Source organism: Gopherus flavomarginatus, chromosome 2, assembly GCF_025201925.1.
Source record: "Gopherus flavomarginatus isolate rGopFla2 chromosome 2, rGopFla2.mat.asm, whole genome shotgun sequence".
In the NCBI taxonomy this organism is placed as follows: Eukaryota; Metazoa; Chordata; order Testudines; family Testudinidae; genus Gopherus; species Gopherus flavomarginatus.
In genome coordinates this window covers 251,318,865-251,337,947 of record NC_066618.1, presented here as the reverse complement: position 1 = coordinate 251,337,947, position 19,083 = coordinate 251,318,865, and the positions used below count along the sequence as shown (strand labels likewise).

The following is a 19,083-nucleotide window of genomic DNA, read 5'->3' as shown; positions in this document are numbered from 1 at the left end:
TCTCTCTGCAACAACAAACAAACAAACCCTCAGAGTAGAGGAGGCTAGTAGGAAGTCTACCTCTTCTGGTGACTCTGAAAAGCTAATCCAGTTCAATGCTGGATTAACTCATGTTCACCTTAGAACCACACATCACAGAATATAGTTAAAAGTCTCAATAACCGGGGTTAGTCTTATCATAACCTTAGTCCCAGATTTGGACCTTAGCGTCCAACATATGGGGGTTAGCATGAAAACCTCCAAGCTTAGTTACCAGCTTGGACCTGGTACTTGCTGCCACCACCCAAAAAATTAGAGTGTTTTGGGGCACTCTGGTCCCCCTGAAAAACCTTCCCTGGGGACCCCAAGACCCAAATCCCTTGAGTCTCACAACAAAGGGAAATAATCCTTTTTCCCTTCCCCCCTCCAGGTGCTCCTGGAGAGATACACAGACACAAGCTCTGTGAATCCAAACAGAGTGACTCCCCCTCTCCGTTCCCAGTCCTGGAAACAAAAAGCACTTTCCTTTTCACCCAGAGGGAATGCAAAATCAGGCTAGCAAATTCAACACACACAGATCTCCCCCTGATTTCTTCCTCCCACCAATTCCCTGGTGAGTATAGACTCAATTTCCCTGAAATTTCCCAGAAAACAAAACTCCAACAGGTCTTAAAAGAAAGCTTTATATAAAAAAGAAAGAAAAATACATACAAATGGTCTCTCTGTATTAAGGTGACAAAATACAGGGTCGATTGCTTAAAAGAATATTGAATAAACAGCCTTATTCAAAAAGAATACAAATCAAAGCACTCCAGCACTTATATTCATGCAAATACCAAAGAAAAGAAACCATATAACTTACTATCTGATCTCTTTGTCCTTACACTTAGAACAGAAGATTAGAAAGTAGAAACTACTTCTCCAAAGCTCAGAGAAAGCAGGCAGACCGAAAACAAAGACCTTAGACACAAAATTCCCTCCACCCAAAGTTGAAAAAATCCGGTTTCCTGATTGGTCCTCTGGTCAGGTGCTTCAGGTGAAAGAGACATTAACCCTTAGCTATCTGTTTATGACAAGTCTAGACAAAAAATTTTTAGTGTGTCTTATGTGACATAAAACGGAGCAGCTACCTTTTGTTAATATATCTCTGGATCCCATCATTGGACCTTCTCTCCAAATCATTGAGGAAACACTTAGAGCGACAAAGCAGATTGATTCTTCATGTGTTCCATTAGAAATGTAGAAATCATATAACATAACCGAGTGTAGCAACTTTATAATTAAGAAAGCCTTTAATACAGACCCTTGTATTAAGGCATAATACACAATTAGAATTGGGAGTAGAACTGAGTTTGCTTTTATATAACGTGTTCCATGCTAAAGCTATCGAAACACGTAAAAAGAAAAGAGACAGAAACATAGCATAGCAATTTAATGGACAAATGTGGAAGTCATTCACTAGAGAACAGAAATGTCGATTAAGTCTCCAGAATTATTCCCTACCTTTTGAAAAAAGCTTAGTAAGCGTAACTTCTACCTGGAAATCCAGCAAAGATCAGTAGAAAGAATCTGATTTTAAAGCCATCTCTCATAATTAAACCTAACAACATCCAGCACTTGATTAAAGTTCCCCTATTTCTGCTCCAGAAGACATAACCGCCAACTAAGATTCAAATCAACATACAACTCTTCTCCTATGAGACTGAGGAATTAAGAATACATACAAAGTACAGGTGGATTAATATGTGAATCAAGGTAATAACCTATGACCCAGCAGATAAACAAGGCCCGAGACAGATGAGTTTATCCCTAAAAAGGAATGAAGTAGTGGACAAAAGCAAAGGGCACCCATTCTACTATTGTTTTACTTCGAGTGATACTGCAAGTATTGCATGTCCCGCTTTTTAAGTCGCCTCTAAAAATAGAGAAGGAAACTGGAACAGGTGTGTGGAAAGTTTTATTTTTAAATAAAGTACTCAGTCTTCAAACTATTTAGTAATGATGCAGAAGACATCAAACTATTTAAATAAATAAAATACATGTGAGATTAAAAACAAGGATCTTGGAAAGCAGAAGAGATAGATAATGATGCCAGGAGTCATTTTATTGAAGAATAATGTGATAGTAACTCTTTGCATTTCTAATCATGAAACTCACTTGTACATTATGGTCAAAATCTACTAATGAATACACTTCGTACATCAGTCTGTGTAATCATACATTAAAAATGCCAAAAAACAGAATAAAAAATAAACCTATTGTACAGCAAAGGCCATACACTTCCATCTTTTCTAAAATGTAACCAACTCACTGACCTGCCAAAGCAATTATGTCCTGCCAGGAGAAAACAAGTTGTAAGGAATTTCAATAGACCAAACCACACTGATTGGCGTTTTAATTAACAAGATAAAGGTATAGTATAAAAGGAAAATGGAGAAGACAATTTTCACAGTCTTGCATTGTAAGTAAAGGAATGCTACTTCCATTTCACATGCAGTACGTATCAAACAAGGTTATTAATGGTAAGAAGGAATTACTACAGCCCATATCAAAAAGATATTAAAATAGTAACAGCATGTTGTACTTTTCTGGTTTATTAAACAAATATGCAACCTTAATTTTGTCACCCTATGCATATGGATTTTGTTACAATCCTTACTTATATGATCAGACACTATTTTTTCAGAGGACTCCTGCCTCATTCAGTGCAAAGGATGGACTGTGCTCACTTAATGAGCAGCTATTCAATATTCTGTTTTCTCCTCGTTGTTCAATGTGTGCCCTATGCAGTGGCAGTTTAACAAATTTGCCCACCACCCCCTCCACACCAGCTCACCTCTGCTCCACAGCGGCAAGTCTAGGAGGGAGTGGGGAGAAGGGGAGTTGTGGCGTGCTCAGGGGATGGCGGAGGTGGAGTGGAGGTGAGCTGGGGAGCTGTTCCCTGCCCACCCCCCACCCCAAGAGTTACTCCCAGCGCCCGCCAGCCCCAGCTCAGCTCCGCTAATCCCCGAGCACGCTGCTACTCGCTTCTCCCCACTCCCTCCCAGTGCTTTTGCATGGCAAGCCTGGGAGGGAGGGGGGAGAAGGCACTGTGGTGCGCTCAGGGGATGGCGGCAGTGAAGTGAAGGTGAGCTGGGGCAGGGAGCGATTCCCGCCCCCCCTCCCCTCTCGGGTTACTCTTCGCGCCCGTGGGCCTCAGCTCACCTCTGTCCACCTCCTCCGAGCAGGCCGCTACTCGCTTCTCCCTCCCTCCCGGCGCTTTCGCACGGCAAACCAGCGAGGGAGGTGGAAGGATGGAAGCGTGGTGAGCCTGGGGGAGGAGGCGGGCTGGAAATTTGGGGAAGGGGCGGAGTTGGGGAGGGGGCACAAGCAAATTTGCCGCCCCTGCAAATTTTCCGCCCTAGGCGATAATAAGCCACTGGTCCTATGCCTTATTTACTGCACAATAGTCAAACCCTGCTCTAAAGCCAGAATTAATATCCTCACAGGTTTTTCTATGGCATTCATCATACTCTGAAACCTATAATATCTGACTGCTCCACAGATTCCAAGGCCAGAAGGGACCATTGTGACCATCTAGTCTGAACTCCTGTGTAACAGAAGCCACAGAACTTCCCCACAACATTCCTAGAGCAGATCTTTTAGAAAAACCTTCACTCTTGATTTAAAAGTTGTCAGTGACAGAGGATCCACCACAACTCTTTGGTAAGTTGTCCCAGTGGTTAATCACTCTCAATGTTAAAGATTTCAGACTTATTTCCAGTCTGAATTTGTTGAGCTTCACCTTCCAGCCATTGGATCCTGTTACACCTTTCTGTACTAAACCGAAGAGCCCAAAGTTAAATATGTTCCCCATGTAGGTACTCACAGACTGTAATCAAGTCACTCCATAAGCTTCTTTCTCCATTAAGCTAAACTGATTGAGCTCCTTGAGTCTATCACTATAAGACATTTCTGAATCCTTGAAGCATCTCACAGCTCTTCTCTGAACCCTCTCCAATTTATCATTATTATTTAATTAATGTTTACAACCCCTTGTAAAGTGGGAATGTTGGTGCACGGGGGAAGGGGGTATTATCTCTATTTACAGATGAAGATCTGAGGCAAGGAAGGTATGTCTACACTGCAATCAGCAGGTGTGATTGCAGCACCTGCAGACATATGAAAGCACAGTAGCTGCACCCACTGGATCTGCCCAGCCAGGACCCTGGGCACGTACTCTACTGACCACTGCTGAGTCTCCACTGTTATAATTACTCAAGCTAGCTTTGATGTAGCTAAATGAAAGTTAGCTCAGGTAAGCATACATATCTTGCAATTATACCTCTCAATTGCAATGTAGACATACCTAATGAGATTAAGGTCAAAAGTAGCCACTAATTTTGGGAGCCAAATACAATACATCTAGGACTGATTTTCCAAGTACTTAGCATTATATAGCACTTTCTAGGTTCAAAGCACAGTTCCCATTGACTTCAGCTGCAGTTGTGTGTGATCAGCACTTCTGCAAATCAGACCCCAGGGTCTCATGTCAGGCACCCAGAAAATGAGGAACACACAATTAGTAATTACCTGTGAAAAGAATGGTTTAGGTTACTCAGCCAGCATCACATATGAACTCAGTGGCAGAGGCAGGGCTAGAATCCAATTCTCCAAGGCAGTGTTCAGCTGCCCTAACCATGAGACCATCCTCTCTCCTCAAATCCCCTGCCTCATTCACAATACACCTTCCAACTTCCACAACAAATTAAGCAGGGGTCCTACGGACAACAGCTTCCTTCACTACACAGTTCTGAGTGATCCCCAGAGGAGGTCCAGCCTGTGCACTGATGGAGGCAGAAGTCCCTGTGGACAAAACAGCAAATGATCATATAATCAAAGACTTTTTCACAATGCATAGCCACAAGAGGGTGAGTTAAGGTTAAACAGGCAAACTCAATAATATTCCTTTAATTTAGTTTTTGTGTAATTTCCTAAGACTTTTAAATAAGCAAACTGAAAGGAAAAAAAACAGTTCTAGCATGTGGCATCTTATTGATACCCACACAGGTCATCAGCTGGGTTGGAACCTTTAGACCTTTGCCACTTGAGCTGACAAAAGTAGCAGGTTGTCATCTTTTATGCTAGAGGGGGAGGAGACACTTTGCCAGTGTGTTTCACTCCGATTTGCTGACAGCAGAGGAATGATGAACTCAGGGAACCTAGGTTTTGTTCCGGGCTCCGGAGGGGAGTGCAAGCATGGACTCTTTTGCCCATTCCTCCCCATATGTGAACCCTTCTACTCTGCTCCTTCAACCTATTCTTGTCCTAGTTCTGTCTCTTCTCTACTCCAGGCTCCTTATCCTAGTCCCATTCTTCTAGCCTACCCAAAGTCAATCTCCATTCCTCAGGATTCTCATTCCAGTTTCAATCGCCTTGCCCAGTCAGTCCTACTCTAACCCCCCTGTACTCTCCACCCCAGTCTCCTTCTCCATCCAATACCACTTCTACTGTGCACATCTCCTTAGCCAATGTTTCTCTCTCCAATCCTGGCTTCCAGCCACCAAGACCCCACACCCACCCACGTTCTCTGTCCCCACTGGCTCCCAGTCCTAGTGTCATCCTCCTGGCTTCTTGCCCCAGTTTCTTTACCCAACCAGTACCAGTTTTACCTTACACCCTGTCTCTTTCTCTCTGCTCAGCCTTGATTCTTAATCCCTGTCTCTTCCCACACACACCTACTGGTCCACACCCAATCTCCTTTCCCAGCCACTTCCAATGTCCTTCCCGCCCTTGGTCACAGGCCCAGTTCCCGCCTCTATCTCCCAGACTCCTTGTCCCAGTACATCCCTTCAAGCTCAGCTCTTCTCTTTATGTTTGCTTTTCGAAGAGAATTACTGGCACAGCTTAGCTTCCAAATCTGTACAGAGTACGACCCTGGTGCTTCAACGCATAGACAACATCCATAGCAGTCACAGTCTTCTGCTTCACATGCTCGGTGAAAATAATGGCATCTCAGATCACATTCTCCAGAAACACTTTCAGCACCCCGCGAGTCTCCTCGTAAATAAGACCTGAAATACGCTTCACTCCCCCACGACGAGCCAAACGGCGAATAGCTGGTTTCGTAATGCCCCAGATGTTATCTCTCAACACCTTCCTATGGCGCTTAGCGCCTCCTTTCCCAAGACCCTTATCTCCCTTCCCACAACCAAACATATTCGCTAGAGTTACAGACAAAACTGTGTTTTTATGTTTGCATCAGATAGATTCCTCCTGCTCACTGTCTGGGTAGGAGACCGATTTCTTGTTTTAGTTTCAGTGCCCAGACCTGGCCCACAGCAGCCCAGATCTGTAACTGCAGGGAAAATCCTATTCAGGCCCTGGCTGGAGGATGCCCTGTGTGAACACAATCTTCAGGGAATTCAGCTGCTAAAATGTAAGATATCTCTACTAGCCATGCTGCAATTTTTCAAAGGCTTATAGTGTGATCAAATTTGGGTGGATTTTCAGGGGGACATCAAAAGACATTCCTGATGTAAAGGCTAACCCCTGCCAAATTTCAAGACCCTATTCCAAAGCCTGGGGGGTACTAGAGCACCAGAGTTCTATCACATGGACAAAATATTTTTTTTTCTAGTTTCTTCTTGGAAACAGATTCATAGATTCATAGACTCTAGGACGGGAAGGGACCTCGAGAGGTCATCGAGTCCAGTCCCCTGCCCTCATGGCAGGACCAAATATTGTCTAGACCATCCCTAATAGACATTTATCTAACCTACTCTTAAATATCTCCAGAGATGGAGATTCCACAACTTCCCTAGGCAATCTATTCCAGTGTTTAACTACCCTGACAGTTAGAAACTTTTTCCTAATGTCCAACCTAAATCTCCCTTGCTGCAGTTTAAGCCCATTGCTTCTTGTTCTATCATTGGAGGCTAAGGTGAACAAGTTTTCTCCCTCCTCTTGATGACACCCTTTTAGATACCTGAAAACTGCTATCATGTCCCCTCTCAGTCTTCTCTTTTCCAAACTAAACAAACCCAATTCCTTCAGCCTTCCTTCATAGGTCATGTTCTCAAGACCTTTAATCATTCTTGTTGCTCTTCTCTGGACCCTCTCCAATTTCTCCACATCTTTCTTGAAATGCGGTGCCCAGAACTGGACACAATACTCCAGCTGAGGCCTGACCAGCGCAGAGTAAAGCGGAAGAATGACTTCTCGTGTCTTGTTTACAACACACCTGTTAATGCATCCCAGAATCACGTTTGCTTTTTTTGCAACAGATGAATAGTTATGACTGAAATTTTCAAAAAGAAATTCATTCTGAGCCAGATACCCAATATGGAACATCTCAGCCCAAATGGTTACAATTGTAAACAGGACCTTTCAGTGAGAAATGCTATGAAAATCACACAGGGCATATTTTTTAATATAACAGCTGTGCTGAAACAGTCTATTCCAGATTTATACTTAATCATTTATATATGTGTGCATCACACAATTTCATCTTTCTGTAACAAAGAATTCTGCTTCATAGCTGAATTAAAACCCACCCCCGTACTTGCAGAAGAATGGAGTTAATGGTTGTCTTTATCATCACCTGTGGTTAAAAAAAAATAAAAAAAACAAACCTATCCATTTTATACCGTTAGTCTGAGCTAGCAGACTGGTCTCAAATGCGTTGCCCCATCCAAAAATACACCCTTCTAAAATAAAAAGGGGTTTGAAAATTGTATATGGCAGATGATATGGAAAGGGACCAGCTATAAGAGGAAAGTGACCCATTTCTGACAAAAGTTTTCAGCAATGGGTTGACACTGTCCCCAACATATTCCAACCCATAAACGTGTGGAAACTCTTTAGTTGCTACTACAGACAGGACAAAACTGGTTTCAACACAATTACAGAACTCATGAAAAATGCCATGTTCGGCTAAGTTTTAATGACTGGGAGGTAAAACTTTCAAAAGCACCTTAAAAATCTAAGTCCTATTAACTTTCAACAAGACTTAGGCTGTTAAACACCTAGGTCACTTTCAAAATTGGTGTTTTTGAACATTTTACTTAAGACATCTCAACAATTCTCTCACTGTTGGTAGCACCACTGCAGATAGGACGCTAATTGGAAAATCCCTTTACAAGACGTGCCAAGGTGGCTCACAACAGGCCTGGTCTACAAGAGAAAAGGCCATTTCACTTCAGTTGGGATCACCTCTCCTTTCTCCTCCTCCAAATTTCTCATATTTGGAATTGCTCAATAAAATACACCTCTACCCTGATATAACACTGTCCTCGGGAGCCAAAAAATCTTACCGTGTTATAGGTGAAACCGCATTATATCCAACTTGCTTTGATCCGCTGAAGTGCGCAGCCCCCCAGAGCATTGCTTTACCGTGTTATATCCAAATTTGTGTTATATCGGGTCACATTATACTGGGGTAGAGGTGTATTTTTAGTGGAAAATAGTTGCACAGTAGTCACCATTTCTAGTAACTCCTCCCATTTGAAATAAGTATGCAACCCAGGCAAATACTACTTGAGGTTTTCCCTTAAGAAGGCTCATGACTGGCAGACAAATACACAGCATGATGCATAGATTCTGTGAATATTTAGACTGTGACCCATTTTATGCTTCCACAGAAGTTTTAAAAGTAGTTCATTGGTATTTGGTTGAAATTAGAATCCAGGCACATTTATCAAAGCAGAAGCAGCATCAGCATGCCACTAGTTACAAGAAGTAAGGAGTATGCTGCTTCCCCATCCCTTAAAAAAATATAAACCTTGTCTTAGACAACTTAGCTCTGCTCTTCTTGCTCGCGGTAGCACACAATGTGCACGCTTGCATTTCTACAAGCACTGCTTTTTACCTAGTTGACATGTGGCACCATTTTCTGATGTGATTAATTCAGTCTCTTTTCTTGTTTCTACTTTTCCAGTGGGATTTTTTTTTGTTTTGGAGCCTCCTTTCCTCTTCATCTTTCTGATCCCTTCCCTTCTCACTTTTTCACTGATAATTTTATTTTATCTCCTAGACCAGGCTTGTCTACCCACACAGTTATTCCAGAATAACTTAACAGATGGGGATGGACATTATTCTGGAATAAGAATGTCCACACATGGGACGACTGAAAAATAACTGTAGCATTTTAAATTCAGACCCTCCTTTAATCCAAATTAATTCTGAAACGTAGACAGGCTCCCAGTTCTCCTACCACAGTCCATCTACCTCTAAATGTTAACAAGGTATGTATTTAATGCTAGAACCATTGCCAATGACAGGCATCCAGAGCCATCTAAAGAGAGAACTGCTACTAGTTACCATTTATGGGACAGTGCACCAGAACCTAATGGGTCTGGAAGAAGGAAAAAGAATGACAAGACAACCACTGTGCAGTATCACATGCCCAAATCATAATCCCATAGCCTGTTTTAACAGTGGTTTTCAAGCTTTAGTCGGTGGACCACAAGGGCACTTGCTAGTGGACTACAGGTAGATGGCCAGCTCCTCCTCCTCTTCATATTCTATTGCTAAATCTGGAAGCTAAAAACACCTTTATTTAATGCCTTCTAAGTATTATTTTCCATGTAAACAACTGCTGTAGTTGTCACAGAAGTGTTACAGAAATGGTAAGTGATTTTGAATGGGAGGACAGGTGGTTCACAAGGCAATGTCTCTTTAAGATGTGGAACCCCTGGCCTTATAAATATGACTGCTACTGGAACTAAAACTGATGAGCCACCTGCCTACAGAAATACCGTAACTCCCTGAAAATGTAGTTATGGTATGCAACTTGGTTTCTACCTTTCTTAACTGAGACATGTGTAACTGCTTTACAGTAGATATTGGGCTAAACTGTTGTTCAGTTTGATTGGTCATGAAAGTACTCAATATTTATTCAGTACAGACTGTGCTTTAATAAAGTTTACCACCATCTTCTACTCATACTTAACAGCTCAGCAAACAAAATGTGTATGAAAACAGTTTCTGATTTAAACCTAGAGAACCCGCCAGGATGGAGTAAAAGAAGTAGTAAGATTTAAACCTGAGCCTTAATTTTCATTCTTCACTCAAATTTTCTTTGCTTTTCTGGGTAAAAACAGACAAAGCTTTAAATATCAATCATCACTACTACTATACTACCACGCCACTGAGAGATCCTACATACCCATGAAAAAGTGGACAGACAGACAACTCAGGACTTGTCTACACCTGGAGTTATTCAGGATATCTACTGTGGAAGAACTCCATGTGTGGACACACTTATTCAGGAATAAGGGCGTCCACACATGGAGTTATGCCAAAATAGATATTCTGCTTCTACTTTATTCTAGAATGACTTTAATATGCAGACAAACCTTTAGATACTATGGTGATAAGAATCAAATACTAAATAAATTAACCCTAATAGTTTTGGGGAGCCATTATGGGCCATAATGTAAATATACTGCAGTGTTCAAAACAAATCTCTGTTTGCTCCATCATCTCTGGAACCATCATTACTGACTGTAATTTCCATTTCTCAAACTGTCTCAGAGGATGCCAAAGTTCATGACAGATGATAAAGTAAACTTCACAGCAGCCCTTCAGGCAGGGATGTTCTATGCTCATTTTGCAGATGAAAAAAGTTAAAGCACAAAAAGGCTTACTGATTTGTCTAGGATCACATAGGAAGTCTGTGGTACAATCTGGGACAGTCCTAATATAGTCTGGCTTCCCTCGAAAAGTTTCATTTTCATGTCATACCCACCACTTTAGTTATTAGCATTTCTAATCTACACCAATGCTGATGCACAATACTAAACACTAAGAAAAAGTACATTTTCTCCTCCAATAAGAACAGTTGGTGTTTATTATTAATTATATGGGAACACAAAATTTTCAAGCTAACTGCTATTGTATTTTGCACTAAAAACAGTACATGAGGTCTCAGTCAATTGGCCAAAATTCATTTTCATTGTACATGTTATTTCCTAATTAGAGAAAAAGTGGGTAAGGTAATATTTTTTCACTGGACCAATTTCTGTCGGTGAAAGATCCTGAAGGAGAGCTCTGCATAGCTCGAAAGCTCATCTCTTTCACCAACAGAAGTTGGTCCAATAAAAGATATTACCTCACTGACCTTGTCTCCCTAATATCCTGGAGCCAACATGGCTACAACAACATTGCAAATAACTTATGCAATTAGGGCAGTTTGGACAGAATTATTCATCCTTTTTCAAAAGATTCATCTGTAGGTAATATGAATTTTCTATCATCAATAGTCCTTGGGTGCCCACCTGACTGTAGGGATAAATTCTGCTTCCACTAAAATTCTGTTACTGATTTCAGTGAAATCAAGATTTGATGTCTGAACGCCCTGCTTCTTCCTTCTGTGAACATTTTCTTCAGTAAGTAGTCTCCAGACTACTTCAAACACTAAACAGTTTAAAAGACCTCAGCAAACACAACCTCTTGGCCACCAAAGCATCACAAAACAGACAACTTCTTTGTGGTACAGTTAAATAAAGGATCTCTGACAAACTCCAAATATCAGATCTCTGTCACCAGTTGGATACATCTGATTGGGTATCAAGACAACTACTTTATGTTACACCATTTCAAAATCACTTCAATTTGGGATGCTCATAATTTATAGCCTGAACAAGTGCTGAAATGAGTTAAAGGGATACAATCAACTTTGCAACTGAATATCTTTATGTTTCTGATTGAGCTCCATTGAAATAGTATGTTCTGAAAAGTTTTGTTTTGTATTGTTTAAAAGTCCTTTTGTTTACCTGCTTTTCTGCTCCCCTATAGACATTTAAGGGTCTTTTCAACAAGAGAAAAACTGTTTATATAGGGAGATAGTGAAAGTGACAATACACATTGCTGTCAAACACACAATGTGAGCAAACCAAAAGGAAAAATCTTTCACTAAACTGTTTCAGTTAAGGTAATCTTGGATATTACTTTTAAAATGTTAATACATTTTTAAGTGAATTAGCTGGAAGTCATCTTTCTTCTGTGCAAATGCAAAAAACAAAAGATACTCATTTTCTATCAGCAAAATCAGAGTTTGCAAGTACAACATAATATTAAAATGTATCACACTACATTCCCCAATTTCCAATGGAGGATGTAATGTACAGAATAGACTCTTCCTTCTACACAAAACTTCCCAGCGTCTCTGTCAGTCATAGGTAGAAAACAGGCAAAGAAACCTTAGTCCTTCTTCAGTTCCTGAAGAAAGGATGCCAACAACTGCTTTTCTGAGGTTTCTGTGAACATATGTTTAAGTCACACACGTTCCAAATGCTATATCTGCACTTTTTTCAGAGTAGCAGCCACGTTAGTCTGTATCAGCAAAAAGAACAGGAGTACTTGTGGCACCTTAGAGACTAAAATATCTATTTAACCATAAGCTTTCGCAGCCAAGTGCTTCCATCAAAATAACTCCAAAACAAATGAGATACACAAACTGCCTTTTTTCTAAAAATGGAAGTTAGAAGCACTAGTAATGCATAAACATAAACCCAGAGTGACCAGAACTCTACAACATGACCCAAACTATGGAGACTAGATATCCAGTTCATCATGATCTGGCAGGAGGCTTCACCATGCCCTCTTGAGCTAAGTTGGGGCTACACCTTAAGCAGAGATCTGTCTCTACGAGTGCTCACCCAAGGGTAAGGTGCCTACAATCTGTTCCATTCTGTGCCTATTAAGAGAGCCTTTTGGTCTCTTGGAAAGTTGAAACCTCTTGGCTGGTCAAAAAATGAACATCCAATCGCTGAAATAAACAGTGCAACAGAGAGAGCCTTACAAGTACAGACCAGAACAAGACTTATATCAGTGGTCCCCAAACTGTGGGGCAGGACCACACCCCTAGCAGAGCACTGAGGAAGGTACTAGGTGGGGGGGCGGGAGGGCCCAGCCCCCATTGAGGTCAGGGAGGGAACACCATGCTTCCAGCCCCGTCTGCCCCCAGACCACCTCCGCTCCTAGCCTCTCTCCTCTCCCAATCCCATTAAGCCCCCAGTCCTCTCTGCCTTCAGACACAGATACACTATTATAGGCGCTTTTACTCTCTGCTTGGTTCTCAGGCAGAAAAGGTTCTCTTTTGCAACCTGTGCTTGCCTCCGTCACAAGTGATTCATGACACTGGTTGGGGCTCCACAGAGGTTGACAATTTACAAGTCAGCCCCATTACACTGCAGGGGAACTGGAAAGGAAGAAAACTCATGCTCTGACAGGACTCCACTCTCCCTTGGGAGAGGATCCTACTCATGTTTCAAGCCCTGCCAACTGCAACCCTTTCCCACTAAGACTCCTTTCTCAGTCATAATACACCTTTTAGTTTCTCCTTGGAAAGTGAATGGGGGGGGGGGAGTTATTGTTTGTATAGGGCTATGAGAAATAGAGCATGAGAAAGAGAAAGAAGCCTGTCTATTCTCTCTCCCCAAAACACACACACAGACACCACTTTCAGCTCCAGATCCCTCCATGTCTTTTCCCATGTTCAGCCCCTTACACAGAGACACCCCACCCCAAAACATATTATGCCCTCCAATGATGTTCAGCTCCACATCCACCCCAACCCTGGGCCACCTCCACTGCAAAGACCACCCAGATCCACCACACACAGGGTGACTCCTCCCCCAGAGACACTCCAACTCACAGGTGTGCCCACCCACGCAGGGACAAGCAACCATCCCTTCGCATTCACAGCCACGCACCGCCCGCACGCTACCCAGGTCCGACCACCCCCTCCAGCACCCCGCCACCCTCCTCACGACCCCCGGGCCAGTCAGCCCCTCACATTCACATGTAGGAACTTCCCCCCCTCCCCCACACTCCATCCGCTTCCAGATCCCAGCCTAGCCCAGGAACCCCCTACGGATCCGACCCCCAGGCAGCTCCCATCCCCTCAGGGGCTTTCCTCCGACCCGACCACCCCAGGCCGGCCCGGCCCCGCTCCGCGCACGCACCGCTTTCAGGTCCAGCACGCCGTCCTTGGCCTCCTGCAGCAGCGACACGAACTTGGTGGTGAGGAGCCCCAGGCTCTTCTCGTGCCGGCTGCTGCCGCCGCCTGCCGCCGGGCCCCCCGCGCTGCTGCTGCTGCTGCTCACCGCCTCGGCCAGAGCGGCCATGCTGCTGCCCGCACTCCAGCGAGCGCGGCTTCCCCGGCGGCGGCGGCACCACGTGTCACGGGCGGCCCCGGCCACAACAATCCGAGCCCCGCAGGAGCCCCAGGGGAGGCCGTGCGAGGAAGGAGGAAGTGACGCTACTCACCGCTGTTGCCTGGAGACGGGCTGTTGGGGGTGGGACTTGGGCGGGGAGGGAAGGCAGCCGCCGGGAGCGCGCAGTCTGCGCCGGTCGCGGCGCGTGAGCGAGCAGAGAGCAGCCAGCGCGCCGCGAAGGGAGGGCTGGGCTGTTGCCGCAGGTGCGCCGTGCTCCGGCGGAGCCAGGGCTGCGGGCGGGTGTTCGTCGCGCGGTGCCCAGCAGGGCTGCTGCCGGAGCAGTGTTTGCAGTGCGGGTGCTGCTGATGGGGACCCTGTGTGTGGTGTTTGTTATTCCTGCTTCAGGGCTCAAGCGGCACCGCTGGTGGGGAGCGAGTGTGAATGTCTCGTTTGAACTCACCCGCCAGGGGTTGTTCCTTAGCGCCGCCCTCCAGCGGGGGAGCCCAGGGACCTGCACCAGGTGTCGCTCCGTTGGGTGTGATGTTTGTCATCCCAGTCAGTGAGTGAAAGCCCTGGGGCGGAAGCAGGGACGCCGGCACTGTCCCCGAAGGGAAAGCTGCACTCTCATAAAGCAGCTTCGTGCTGATAGGCCGGCCTCCCGCTGGAGCTAGGCTCGGGCAGTGGCTCTCAAACTTTTTTACTGGTGACACTATTAAAGTAGCAAGTCTCTGAGTGTGACCCCCCCCCCTTATAATTTAAAAACACTTTAAAATATATTTAACACCATTATAAATGCTGGAGGCAAAGTGGGGTTTGGGGGTGGAGGTTGACAGCTCACGGAAACCCCCCCCATGTAATAACCTCTTGACTCTGTATGGGATCCCGACCCCCAGTTTGAAAACCCCCTGGGCTAGAGTGACCAGATATCCCATTTTTAAAGGCACAATCCCATATTTAAGACCTCCTGCCAACTTTTTCTTAAAAACAGGCAAATTGTCCCGTATTTTCTGCTTCTCCCCCATCAGTACTGGTGGGTCCTGCTGCTGGCTGAATCCTTGCTTGCCAGCCGCCCACTCAAAAGCAGTGAGTGTGTGTTGGGAAGGGGTCCCATGGCCAACGATGGGGGTGGGTGTGCAAGGCTGGGGCCTGGGGAGATGCAGTGTGCAGGGCCGACTGCTCCCCCTGCTAGTCTGTCTGTGACTGTGTGCTGGCTCTTGGCCAGCAGAGCCCTGCCCCCCGTCCGTTTTCTGGCTGGCACTGGCTGCGTTTTGTGAGCTGCGGTGGTTGGTGAGTGGGCAGGCGCGAGGCGGCAGCCGGTTACATGTCACCGCTGCTGCCTACCCATTGGCTCTTTATGTGCTTCGCCTCTCCCTGCTTTGCCCTTTCGCCGCTGCCCCCAACCCGAGCCCTGCATAGAAGTGTTAGCTGCCTTTCGACACTGTGTGGTCAGAAACAGACAAGCTGCTTCCCCTGCATCCCCCATCCCATGTGTTGCCTTGGCAAAACACAGTGGCAGGCACCAGGAGAGACGGGTTCATCCCGGGGTCCAGCCAGGCATGGAGGGCAAAGAACGCTAGGCAGGGAGGGTCAGGTCGGTTGGTCACACCACTTTCCGTCCTCCCCCCCCCCACCGTGAGAGATGTGTACAGGAATGTGATGTCATCTTTCCCTGTGCTGGGGAGGGGGGAGGTTAGTGTGTGTATGTCACCTCTCTCTGTGTGAACCCTAAAGCCTTAAAGATAAGAAGATAAATAAAAAGAATCCAACTATGCAGTATTTCTTTTTAACAGGCTCAGTCAACTGGATGTTAATTTGAATGTTTGTACGATTAAGTGCCATTGAACTCGCTTGAACATGAGTAATTTTACCAGGTGTCCCATATTCAGCATAAGGAAATATGGTCAGCCTACCTGGAGCAGTCTTGGTGAGCCTGGCAGAGTTAAAGTGGTAACCTCTGGTTTAGACCTGCTCTACACTGTGTAGTTATATGGCTGGAGGTTGCCTTGCAATTAGAGTGACCAGATGTCCTGATTTTGTAGGAACAGTCCTGATTTTTGGGTCTTTTTCTTATATAGGCTCCTATTACCTCCCACCCCCTGTCCTGACTTTTCAGACTTGCTGTCTGATCACCCTACTTGCTATACATGGGCTGCCGGTGACCCAGCCATTGGGGGAGGCTAGCCCCTGGCCCCTCTGCTTGTCCCCAATGCCCTGCCCCACCCTATCTGCCCCCTCCCTCCTCTGCAGGAGCCCAGAGCATCCCCACCGCGGCCCCAGCTCTGGACAACAGGACAGCGCGGCCAGCCCTGATGTGCTATACAGCAGCACTCCCAGCCTCAGTGCTCCAGACAACAGGGCAGCATGACCAGCCTGCTCCCAGTCCCGGTGCTCTAGGCAGCTGGGCAGCACAGCCAGCCCCGCTGCGCTCGGCATCTAAGTGGGGTGGCCAACCCCAGTGCTCCGGACAGCATGGCCCCAGCACCAGCCACTTTGATTCCCTGTGGGAGGCAGGTCACTCAGCCAGCCTGGGCCAGCCAAGGCAGAGCGCTGTGGACAGGGCCATGCTAGGCTGTTTGGGAAAGCACAGCCTACTCCTACCTACGATACCCACCGCTCAAAATATTCACATTTGTCTCCAGCCCAGGTAAGTGTTCAGTGAAACCACCTCCCAAATGGCATGGAGCCCTGGTTGACATACTGAGGTTAACACTGCAAATGTAGATACTGCGTGACTTGTGTCGACCCTACCAATCATCTAGCAGCTTACCCCTCTGGTCATAATTGTGGACTGCAGTGCCCAGGGTCACACAGACCAAAACCATGCCTGCCACCCCCTTCAAAATACTCAGTGTATTTTTTAAATGCTTTTTTCTGTTTGTCCAGCTTTGCAAGAACAGTTAGCAGCAGGGCTGGCTCTAGGCACTAGCATTCCAAGCATGTGCTAGGGGTGGCTCTTTTCAAGAGGCAGCACTCCAGGCCTTTAGGGGCGGCACTTGTTTTTTTTTGTTTTTTTTTTTTTTTGCTTTGGGCAGCAAAAATCCTGGAGCCGGCCCTGCTTAGCAACTGTCCCTCGTTGGTGTAATTGACCATCCACAGAATGCACTCCAGCATGGAGTAGACAGGTGGTATTAGATCTCCTGGGCCTATGTGGAGAAGAGGCTGTGCACACACAGCTATAGACAAGCCATAGAAATGTGGACATCTATAAACAGATTGCACACGGGATATAGGCAAAGGGGTACAACGGGGATAAGTAGCAGTGCCACGTGAAACAAAGGAACTGCGCCAGGCATACCATAACCAATCTGGTGCTGAGCCAGAACACATATTGCAGAATGCATTGGAGTACTCAGATCACTCAAATGTACAGCACCACCCAACTCATAGGTTCAAGAAAACACCCAGTCGTATTTATAACAGTAAAGCAAGCACTGCATAAATCATAGCTTCAGTAGTTATAAATGTGTAGCAAACACTATGCAATTCCTATAAGTACCCAGAGTGTCAGGACCAGAGAGCAGTCCAGCATACAGCATATTGTGGCTGACCGTTAAAGTGTTCTTTTCAAAGTGTCCCTCAACCGCATAGCTCCACATTAGTGATTGTAATGACCTTTGTGTCTGTCTGTTCAAAGTCAGCAGACAGCTGCTCCACCTCTGCCCTCCATCTTGGCAGCAGCTTCTCCCCCCTTGCCTCACAACGTATGTCTACACTGCACACTTCTTTCTGCGGTGTGTAGAGTACATGTCCCCCTTGCACAGAGTAGATGGTGGGGCAGGCACTGCTTAGGTGAGTAAAGACATGCCTGAACCTTGTGGGTATCTACTCAGGTATGTACCATACATGACTCTCTACTTGCCCAACCAGTGCTTCCCCTTTGTACAATGTGTTTTTAGCAGGGTAATGTCCTGTTGCTGGTGTCTTTCCCCACTGCAGGGAGAGACTCCAACAGAGGGGAAAGTTTCCAGCAGCTCCCTGCTGCCAGAGACTTTCCCAACCACAGAAAACTGCTGGAGCACTTCCACACTATAGGGAAAGACTCTGGTAGTGGGGCAGGGCTCCAGCAGCTCCCTCCTGACACTGCCTTTCACTGACACTTGTAGCTTCGTGCCACAGTGAGGACGCAGCCTGCTTTTTATTGTGGTGTGTAGCTAAACAGACCAACCGTGCCACTGCAAATGGTGTGCAGCATGGACATAGCCACAGATATGATGCAGGATACAACAGGCAGCTATAACCATTGGAATATTTTTCTCACAGAGATCCAATATTGTGAATCAACACTGCCAGCGTCCCATCAATCTATCAAAAACACATTCAATTGTCATTCTGCATCTACTGATCCAATAGTTTAATCTTTCCTTGGTGCTGTCAAGATGGCCAGTGTATGGCTTCATGAGCCAGGAGAGTAAGGGGTAGGCTGAGTCCCCTAGGATCACTATTGGCATTTCCTTATTGCCAATTGCAATCCACTGGTCAGGAAGGAATGTCCCTGCTTGCAGCTTCCTGTGTTCTTAAGCATACAAGCATCATGCACCTTTCCTGACCAGTCCACACTGATACTGGTGAAGAATCTCCAGTGATCCATCAACACTTGCATAGCTGTAGAAAAGTAGCCCTTTCTATTGAGGTACTCTGTGTCAAGGCGGTTTGGTGCCCCAGCTGGGATGTACATGCCACTTATTGCCCCACTGCAACTCAGAAACCCCATTTCTGCAAATCCATCCACTATGTCCTGCATATTGCTGAGAGTCACAGTCTTGTGTAGCAGGAAATGATTAATGGCCCTTCACACTTGCAGAACAATAGCCCCCACAGTGGATTTTACAACTCCAAAATGATTTCCCACTGACTGATAGTAATCTGGTGTTGCAAGCTTGCAGAGGGTGATCGCCATTCACTTCTCAATTGTCAATGCAGTTCTCATTATGGTGTGCGTCTGGTGAAAGCTGGAGTGAGTTTG

General features: G+C 45.5%; 2 protein-coding genes and 1 pseudogene across 9 annotated transcripts in view; 1 reads left to right on the top strand and 2 right to left on the bottom strand.

Moving 5' to 3' along the window:
* Positions 1 to 14,161, bottom strand: part of E2F5 (E2F transcription factor 5) — a 28,648-nt gene extending 14,487 nt beyond the window's left edge. Inside the window, exon 1 of one of the 2 annotated variants that reach the window (XM_050941103.1) lies at positions 13,929 to 14,161. In XM_050941103.1, coding sequence (XP_050797060.1) covers positions 13,929 to 14,090 — 162 coding nt within the window. In that variant the 5' untranslated portion in view covers positions 14,091 to 14,161. The remainder of the gene's footprint in view (positions 1 to 13,928) is intronic. The other variant, XM_050941102.1, reaches the window with a different exon arrangement.
* The window catches only part of RBIS (ribosomal biogenesis factor), a 366,698-nt gene that overhangs the window by 40,545 nt on the left and 307,070 nt on the right, over positions 1 to 19,083 (top strand). The window lies entirely within an intron of this gene.
* Positions 5,121 to 6,192, bottom strand: LOC127045403 (histone H4-like; annotated as a pseudogene).